At 38.5% G+C, this 9,984-nt stretch overlaps 1 protein-coding gene across 5 annotated transcripts in view; it reads left to right on the top strand.

Moving 5' to 3' along the window:
• The first annotated feature begins 348 nt into the window (after positions 1–348).
• Positions 349–9,984, top strand: part of Topbp1 (DNA topoisomerase II binding protein 1) — a 59,056-nt gene continuing 49,420 nt past the window's right edge. Inside the window, exons 1-6 of one of the 5 annotated variants that reach the window (XM_063249016.1) lie at positions 349–473; positions 2,230–2,320; positions 4,717–4,851; positions 6,221–6,364; positions 7,281–7,462; positions 8,963–9,159. In XM_063249016.1, coding sequence (XP_063105086.1) covers positions 2,237–2,320; positions 4,717–4,851; positions 6,221–6,364; positions 7,281–7,462; positions 8,963–9,159 — 742 coding nt within the window. In that variant the 5' untranslated portion in view covers positions 349–473; positions 2,230–2,236. The other 4 variants (XM_063249015.1, XM_063249014.1, XM_063249013.1 and 1 more) reach the window with 4 other exon arrangements.

Here is a 9,984-nt window from a genome sequence, read left to right as displayed (position 1 = left end):
GGTCTCTGTTTAATAATTTAGCGGTTACTAGTCTCAGTAATTTTCTGTTATTTACTCAGTAATTTTCTAAAAGTGTCAAGAGTAAGAAGCTTTCGGGCTAAACCAGCCTAACAGTTCTTGCTGAAGACATGCCAGAGTTATCACACATCATTTGGATATGGTGAGGATAAGGAACACTACTAGACACTAAGCGGGGAGGAGACTGTTAACACTCAAGTTCCTGTGGTCTGCCTCAAGCCTCAAGTAACAACCAAGGCAGCTGAGTCTAGCGTTTGTGATTGGTTCGTTGTCTAGAGTTTGGATTGGTGGCGTGAGTGCTATATCCGCCCAGGGGTGGAGCCAACATACAGTGTAATGGAAGGAAAATGATGTGGCTTGTCTGTCTTGCCGGTTCTCAGCTTGTTGTTTACTGCAATCCGTCATGTCACCCTGCCTCTTGGAGCCAGCTGAATATGGACTGAAACCTCCAACCTGTAAGAACTAAACCTTCCCTTCCCTAACTTTGAGTGTCAGGTATTTTGTCTCAACAAGAGAGAAAAGTAGCTAAGACAGAGACTAACTCAATTTTACAAGGAAGCCCACAGGTAAGCTTAGGAGAAGGTTCGGTACCTTGGTTAAATTTTGGTCAAGCAAACAATCTTTGTCATGTTACATGAGTGTATTCACACACTTAGAGCCGAGCTATTTATTGAGCCTTAAGAAAAATAAAAACAATCATAATGTGTAGCATTAAATGCTCACATTACTCAATCCGAAGTCATTTTTCTCAGTTTCCATAGTCAGGAACAAAACAAGCAGAAGCACTAAGCAGTTCATCCATTTTTTTCAGTGGACTAAACTTTCCTAAGTCTGATCCCCTGGCCATTTGAATATTAGACTCGTCCCAGAATCTTGCCATAGGGAGACAAATCCAAAGAAAATGGAAATGCTTATTGAAGGGGAGGAGAGCAGAGACACAGTGGATATTGAAATAGGTCCCTTTGTGTTACCTGTGTCATTCAAACTATTTCATTGTCTTTTTTTTTTTCTTCATACTTTTTGCCTGCGGGGTCCAGCGATTATTTTCAAAAGAACCCAGTCTGTGGAGGTAGATCTTTGATACAGTCTTAATTTTACCATTTACTGTGGGGCCTTGAACATTTCAGTTATCTTCTCTTAACCTTAGTGTTTATGTCTCTAAAGTGGAGACACTGGTGGCTTGACTATCTGCCAGGAGGAAAATGCTTACTTAGTAAGTTCTTTTGACCACGGCCTTCATTGCTGTATGCCTAGGGCCCCAATAAAGGATTGCTGGCTTGCTGTCCTTTACATCAACCTTCAAAATCCTAAACAGCGAGGATCCAGCCCAGTCGCCCCGCCCCCAGTCTACCGACCGCCCACCGCTACACTGATATTCCCGCCCATGCTGTAGCTGCTGTGACGTCACTTCCGCCGGAAAAGAGTGCGTCCTTGCGGTTGGCGCGAAAGTCGGTTCCTGTCCTCTGCGATTTCCGGGTTCAGTCGTTTTTGTTCAGGGCTGGGGGCGCCGCCGGATTTGGGGGGGCGCTGTGCGGCTGTTTGGCGCCCGACCCCAGCTGCTGTCCTGCTGGCCGCGCCCCCCCCCAACTTGCTGTCTTAAGATCCCCAGGCTTCATCGAGGCGAGTGAGGACCCAGCACACTCGCCGTCCCTTCCGGGAGTCGCGGCACTTCCTATCTGGGTAACGGGTCCTCGGCGGGCCTGGCGGGTGGGCCTTTGAAGCGGGAGAGGACGCGGCTTCTGTGTTCCGCCAGCTGGGCCTTACCCTGAGGGCTGGGGAGCAGATGCATCTAGCTTTTTGGGAGGGGCGGCCTCCCAAAAAGGCCAACTGGCTGCCGTGTGTATACAGCATTCAAACTTTTTAGTTAGGGATGAAAACCCCCATCGGCCGTGTGTACCAGCAGCTACTAATGGGCTCTGTGTATCTTTAAGCCTAGTTCAATGGAATGTCCTTGAATAAGGGGTCAGTTGCAGGAGCCCTAAATGTGTTCAGTTCAAGGACGCTAATTCTGATTTGAAAGAGTCAGTCTCTTTTTCTTTGACTTTGCTGACATGCTAGAGTTTCTTGCATATGTCATGGACGAATTCATGTGCAAGATCAGAATGTCTATCCTTAGGCATTATTGTCTGCTCAGGAAAGTAGAAACGTTAAACGTTTAACGTCCTACATAATGTAATTTTGTTCTTGTTAATGATACCTTTATTTTGACAGTTCAACAATGTCCACAAATAACAAAGAACCGTTTCTTGTGAAGTTTTTAAAGTGTTCAGACAATTCTGAGTGTTTTTCTAAAGCCCTTGAGGTAAGAACAGTTGAACTGGTCTTTGTTTTATTCCATTCTTAAGTGTTTTTGATATGTTGGGCTTTATGTCCTAATAGTAGACATCTTTCGTGTGATTTTGCTGTAATTTGTTAATATAGGTAAATCATTGTTACATAATATGATATGTGTGTCATTTGGTATTTGGGGTGCTTGAAATCTATTAGTGACATTTTGGTTGAATGTGGCTGATACGTAGTTTCTGAAAATTGTTTTCTTTTCCTATTATTTATTGTGTTGAATTTTGATTTGGTCTGGGATTCATCACACTTCATTGATTTTTGTTAAAAATATGTTTTATTATGCAAAATGACAGGCAGGGTAGTGTTAAAGTTTTGCTGCTCACAGCACCTAGCAGCATCAATATGGCCTGGGAGTTTGTTAGAAATGCAGAACCTTGGGTCCCAACCCAGACTTGACAATTAGTATCTGCATTTTAAACAGAAGTGCTATTGCATGTGAAAGTTTGAGAAACAACTAGAGTTTTCCTTCAAGTTCACTCACCCGTTCAGTGATTATTTATTGAATGTCCATGATCTGATGGGTACTGCTTTAAAGTACTTGGGATAGATACATCAGTGGTCAAAGAAAGCAAAAATTTTTCTTCTCTCAGAGCTCACATTCTAGCAGCAGGAAAGAGATATTAGTCAGATGATAAATGAGAAAAATATAGTGTGTTATAATATGCTAAGTGCTATAGGAAGAGAAAAAAGCAAAATAGGTTAAGGGGTTCCAGAGGATGTTTGCTGGGGAAGAAAACTGGAAGGTTTCAACCTTGTTAAATGGAATATGACCAGGGTAGGCTTTGTGCTGAAGATATTTAGGTGTACTTGAGGTGAGATAGTCTGTGGGTATGTAGGAAAGAGGGTTTCAGGCAAGGGAACAACCATCCATGTTCAGTGGTCTGGGAAAGTGCTTGTGGGCTATAGAGTAGTCAGCAAGGGATGCAGGTTAAAAAATAGGGAATGCTTCTGGAAGTAAAAGTAAAGTCAAATTTAAACATGGTAGGGCACACTTGAAATCCCAGTACTGTAGGAGTCTTAGACAGAAGGCTCTCAAAGCCCAGCCCAGTCTTGATCTGTTTTAAAATTTAAAAAAAATTAAAGAGGAAACTGGGGATGTCGTTCAGTGAGAAGGTTCCGGGTTCAATCTCAGCACCTGAAAAAAAAAAAAAAAGTCATGTCATGCCCTGTGAGCCATTGTAAAGATTGACTTTTCATTTCATTGGTGATCGTCTAGAGGGTTTTAATTGGAAGAACAGAGTATGTGATTAGTTTTAAAAAGATCACTGTAAGTTTTTTAACATAGAAATTAACTTTTGTTCAGAAACTGTTTAAGTGCTTAGTGGGTGTCAGGATATGATAGCAAACAAGATACATCTTGAAATTTTAACTATAGGAAAGACAAAAATATGTCTGTTTATAAAACATCAATACTATTTTTCTTCGTAAAATAGATTGAAGCGATAGAGGAAGGGTTTAAGATAGCATGATCCTGGTGATCAGGGAGCCAGAGGTATAACTGTGCTAGAGCACTCGTCTGGTCATGTGCAAGGTTGTGGGTTGGATTCCTAGCACGTCTACATTAATAAAAAAAGAAAAGCAAAAAAGAAGAAAATTATGATCACGAAAGGCATCTCTGAGGAAATGACATTTAAGCAAGACCTGTTAGAAGTAAATGATCACATCAGGTGAAGACCTGGGGAAAAAATGTCCTGCACTCTAGGAACAAGAGTAAGGCTTCTAAATGAGATCATGCTTAGCTTGTCCCAGGTTATGCCGATCAGTGGGCGTGGCTAAAGTTAAACCTGTTAAGTGTGGGGAGACAGGTGAGGGCCATATCCTATGGTCTTCTGAACCATAGGAAGAAATGTAAATTTCGAGTGTAATGGTAAGTCATCAGAGGTTGTTTGGATTTTTTTCCCTCAGTGTTGGAGATTGAACCCAGATCCTTCTCTGAGCTTCATTCCCACCTTTTTCTTACTTTTTATTTTTGAGACAGGATCTCTCCAAGTTGCTGAAGTGCCACACTGGGGAAACACTGGCAGTTCAGCTTCAACTCCCCAGTTCTCGATTGCAGGCATGCGCCACTGTGCCCAGCTGTCTAGAGGATTAGGAGCAGAGAGTTAACATGATCTGATTCTTTTGTTTGTTTTTCTGTTGGTAGTGGTGGATGAAAGGTTATAAACTGCTCTGTGGAACATAGATTTAGGGCAAGGCAGGAAGAAGTAGACCACGTGGGAGGTTTCTAAGGTGGTATAGATAAGATTATAGTTGCTCTCAGCAGCAGAAAGGATTTTAAGATGTATTTTGAAGACTTGATAGGACTTAAATATGGAAGACTAATTTCAAGTATGTTCTTATTTCATTTTCTTTCAGTCAATGAAAGAATTCCAATCAGAAGAATATCTTCAAATTATTACTGAAGAAGAGGCATTGAAAATAAAGGAAAATGATAGATCTCTTTATATCTGTGACCCTTTTAGGGGTGCTGTCTTTGATCACCTTAAAGAGGTTTGCTAACTTCCAGATACTTACTTGGTAGTCTGTGTGTTTTTGTTTTCCATGGTCACAAAGTGTACAGATTCTGCATACTCTGGGATTCTTTTGATTTGGGGAGACCGAAAGACTAATCTTGTTATAGTACATTCTTATTATTATTTCAAGGAATATAGCTTCATTTAGTATAAGTTATAACTCAACAGTTTAGTGATGGGGTTTTTTTGTACTTAAAAGTCAGATTGTAAGATAAATTAGTAAGAAATAATAGTGTTGGAAATGACTTCAACATAGTGCTTATTAACCTATTGTCTTTCTGTGAGCTCTTGAACACAGAATTTTACTATCTTTTCTACCTTGTATGAGGTCTGAAAATTATCTTAGGACCATTTTATATCAATGAGCCATCTTATTTCTTTTTGTTGATTCTAGAGTCTGCTGACTCACTTTTTGGTGTCTGGACAAGAGAGAAACATTGAAATAAAAGTAAACTGGCTATAATTCCATCCAGATTACAGAGAAGTGGTTCTTGTTTGAAGGAGAAGAAAACATAGCCGAGTAGGTAGATGCAGTATCTGTACAACTTATAGAAGGTCTGTGCCCACCCTGCCAAGATTGTTGTTGGTGTTAGCCTCATTTTTGAAATATAAATCCATGTCAGAGTCAGTAGCATCAAAAACTTCCTGCTTTATTTATGGCTGATCAAAAAGATGGTATTAGTTCTTTTCTTGTAGGTATTTAAATTAGCCATGCAGTGGTGACTTTGGCAACTGTGGGCTTTTTAGTTTGCCTTGAATATGCATATGTTGAGTAAGAATGTCACCTTTCTTCACTCAGTATCAGTAAAATTGAAAAGTCATTGTTTTAGTTTATCCTATATTATTGTAGATGTCTTTGTTGGTCTTTCTTAGAAAGCTGCAGAGATATTAAATACTTCAAAGCCAAATGTGGAAACTGCCTTGGGTTTCTACATTTTGGTAACATAATAGGATTTTTAGTGGGATTTACTGTAGGCTATTACTTCTTTAAGCTGCTTCCTTGCTTGGGTACTTCATGTGAAGAGTATGCATGGGTGGCTTTCTGCTTATAACTTAAGATTATTGTATTACAGTTGTGTTTATTTCAGAGATTAAAATTTTGATAGCAGTTTTGATTGAGGAGTTCTTGGATGTTATTTCTTTTGACAGTTGCATTTAATTTGCTTTTGTGTGTGCATGTTTACTGTGTCTGAGAAATTAATGGTCTTTTTTTTTCTTTCTAACAACCTGGTATTTTTCTGCAGTAGTCAATAAGTTCTGTCAATAATTTTAAGTATTACCAAACATAATTTGTAAGAGCAGTAGTCTCTTCTAAGCTAATGTACTAAAATTTTCTTTTTTTGTAGCTTGGCTGCAGAATTGTTGGTCCCCCAGTTGTCTTATTTTGTATCCACTACCAACAGTGTGTCCCAAGAGCTGAATATCCAGTTTATAGTATGGTTATGTCTGATGTAAACGTATCTTGTACAAGTCTGGATAAAGAGAAGAGGGTAAGTATTGAATATTACTCCATATCTATTTATCTCCACAAAATTTTTCACTGCATAAGGAATAAGAGACTGTGTATTTGGTGTTTGTATTCATGACTTAATGAAGTATAGTACACAACAATCAACAGTGTATATCTTTTTTGTAAATAAATTAGAGGAGAATCCATTTTGTTGAAAATGGATTTTAATTTAAGTTTTTTGTTTTGGGAAACTCACTACTTCTTCTACAATCAGATTGCTTCTGAATCACATTTTTCCATTGTAGATGAATAATCTTTAAAAAGATATTTTAGGAAAAGCTAGGCAGGGGAATATATGCCTATAATTCTGGCACTTGGAAGACTGAGGCAAGTGCATTATTGCAAGTTCAAGGCCAACCTGAATTACATGGTGAGACTATCTTGCTGGGTGTGTGTGTTAAAATTTATAAAATATATTTTAATATACAGGTACAATTTATATTTTTAAAAATATATACTGTGTAAAAGTATAATCTTTACTGCAGGACCAGCATAGTTTAGTAAATTCTTGAAATTGGAGGAAGAAATAGCTAACTTGTCTTTTGATAGTGGTGATACGGTGATGACAGTGGTGATAAAAGTGTAGCCAGGTGATGATGTCATTGCGTATTCTTACACAAATTTACGTGGCTATGTTGTCATTAGACAGTATAAGTGGACCTCACTGTTACGTATTTTGTCCATTGAATGAAACATTCTGTTATGACTGTTTAGGAAAATAGTTATAAATTTATAGTTCATATCCAATTTCCAAGAAGTAGTTTGATTAATCTTACAATAGTGAGAAATATTTGTATATTCAGAGTATCAACAGCTAACGTTATTTATGAAATCTTGTGTAAAAATAGAAAAGATGATTTGCTTTGGCATTAATGTATTTTCTTTTGGGCCTGCAGGAGGAAGTTCATAACTGTGTGAAAATGATGGGTGGACGAGTATACAGAGACCTTAATATATCAGTAACTCACCTTGTTGCAGGAGAAGTTGGTAGCAAAAAATACTTAGTTGCTGCAAATCTAAAGAAACCTATTTTACTTCCTTCTTGGATAAAAACACTTTGGGAGAAGACACAGGAGAAGTAAGATAGACATTTGTGTATTTATAGACTTGTTTTTTATTAATACATGCTTGTAGTACGTAATGATTGCAGTCATGGGGAGTTGGTCCATGTGCATAACTTCAATGCTTTTCCTGTCCCCTTCCCCTCCCCCACTTCCTTTTGTATTTTATAGACTTGAAAAAAGTGATGAATTCTGTTATTTTGACGTAATCTGAATTTTTCTAGGTGGAAGTTTTATGATACTCTTCAGATTTGTTGTTCAGAAACAAAAGTGGGGTTATTATTCTTTCTCCAGAGAAAACAGCAGAACCTATCAGTGCTTATTAGCAGGGTATAGGTTGATGGTAGAACAGGCTGTGAGTTTATTAGCACTAGCCAGAAGGTAAATGCTTTGATGATAAAGTGGTTCCCTGCAGTGTTTCTGAAATCATTGAGAAAATCGTTTTTCTGCTCTCCCTAGTTCTTATGCTGCATTACCTTACTTTGCACATATATTAAGATGGAGAACAAATTAGCCATTTTGGCACTCATTTTCCTTCCCAAGGGGGCAGATGTAAGCAGGAATATAAACATATAAGCTGTCAGCTGAGCTGTGATCAGTCATGTAAGTGAGCCTAATTCACGTGCCAGGCCCGAGTTAAACCTTAGATGTACGTAGGGAGCAAGCAAGGGTGGTGTTCTTGCCCTCATGGAGCTTATATCCTTGTCAAGGGGCGTGCTGAAGTTTTCCTTGAAAACTTAACAGCTTACAGTCTAGGTAGCAAGGAATGATACGGGCTTGAAAATTCTATCAGCATTTCCCTGGGTTTGTTTTCAATACCGTGCTGCACCTTTTCAGTTTGTCCCCCTGTCTGTCAGCATTCTGTACCCAGACTGATACTTCATCAGCATGTCTGTAGCACGGCGACAGAATGATAATATTTTTATTGGTATTGTACCAAACATCATTGCTTTTACTTACATAAACTAATGGAAGAATTTAAAAGTACTGTTAGTAGGCAACCAAAAAACCTTAGGGTTTTTAAACAGAGTTGCAGGCTTATGTATTTGAAAGTCGTACCACTTTCTTTAACCAGCAAGGGCTTAAAGTTAACAAAATAGTGTTTTCCCCTTGAATCAGCTTTATTTGAAAGACTAGCTAAAATATTACTTATTAGAGATATGATGTTGAACTATGTGAGTGTAATCCTGGATGTTAGTTCTCCTTTTCTTAAAAATTACTATAAATCTTTATAAATGAGGAAAGCAATCTGTACATCCAGCACTTCGGGAGACTCTTAAATTGGATTGGATGCCAGCTCTGCCAGCTGAGTGACTTGAGAAGTCCCTGTTGCAGAAGGACAGAGGAGCTGGGTTGTAGCTCAGTGGAAGGGCCTTGGATTCATTCCAGGACTGCTGGGCGGGGAAGGACAGGGTGAGGAGAGTAGAAGTGATACTTCGGTCTGTCATTATACTTCAAGTAAATCTGGTATGTTTAATGTATTATTTCTATCCTTTTTTATCATTTGTTTTCTCCAGCAAAATAACTAGATATACCGATATAAACATGGAAGATTTCAAATGTCCTATTTTTCTTGGTTGTGTGATCTGTGTGACCGGTTTGTGTGGCTTCGACAGGAAGACAGTTCAGCAGCTCACAATCAAGCATGGAGGCCAGTACATGGGACAGTTGAAAATGAATGAGTGTACACATCTGATCGTGCAGGAACCCAAAGGTAAAAACTGTTTTACAAATGGACAAATGGAATTTTGTTCTTCAGTATTGAACATTGTAAAATCTTCATAGAACAGTTTTTGTTTTCTGATAATGCTCTTATGTAACCTAGCTTGATATTTTTTGCTCTAAAATCTTGTGAAGATATTTTGAGTCACAGTCTGTAGAAAAATTTCATGACCATCCTAATGTTCTTTTATTTGTTTTTGTCTTTTTTTGAGACAGGGTCTTGCTGTGCAGTTCAGTCTGGCCTTGAACTTCTTTGTGGCCCAGGCTGGCCTTGAATTCAACATCGATCCTCCTGCCTCAGCCTACCAGGTGCTGGGATTACAAGTATGCACCACCATGCCTGATTGCCATCTTAATGTTTATCCATATCATTGAGTAAATACAAAAAATCCAAACCTTACTGTGGTATCTTAGTCTATCTAACCTATTAGTTCTCTTAGAAACAAGCAAACAAAACTCCCCACAGCTACCAAATAATTCAAAGAAAAGTTTATAACAAGAAAACTCAAGTAGCATTTCTTTCTAACGATTAATTTAAAAACTTGGTGGGTGTGGTGGCCCGCATCTGTAATCCCAGCACTTGGGAGGCTGATGCAGGAGGATCGCTGTGAATTTGAGGCCAGCCTGAACAACATAGTGACATCCTGCCTCAAAAAAAAAGGAGGTCTGAATTTGTATTTAATTGAATCAGTTATCTTAACTGAATTAACTAGAGAGAATTTTGTTAATGTTTTTAGGTTTTTTATATTTTGTATTGGCACTGTTTTTACTAAGCTAACTACATAAATAAAATTTGACAAACATTGTTAATGTTGAT

Source organism: Cavia porcellus, unplaced genomic scaffold, assembly GCF_034190915.1.
Source record: "Cavia porcellus strain 051 isolate PalLab524CR breed Dunkin Hartley unplaced genomic scaffold, mCavPor4.1 scaffold_5, whole genome shotgun sequence".
Taxonomy (NCBI): Eukaryota; Metazoa; Chordata; class Mammalia; order Rodentia; family Caviidae; genus Cavia; species Cavia porcellus.
The sequence above is the reverse complement of the archived record's forward strand: the minus strand, read 5'-3'. Positions and strand labels throughout refer to the sequence as shown.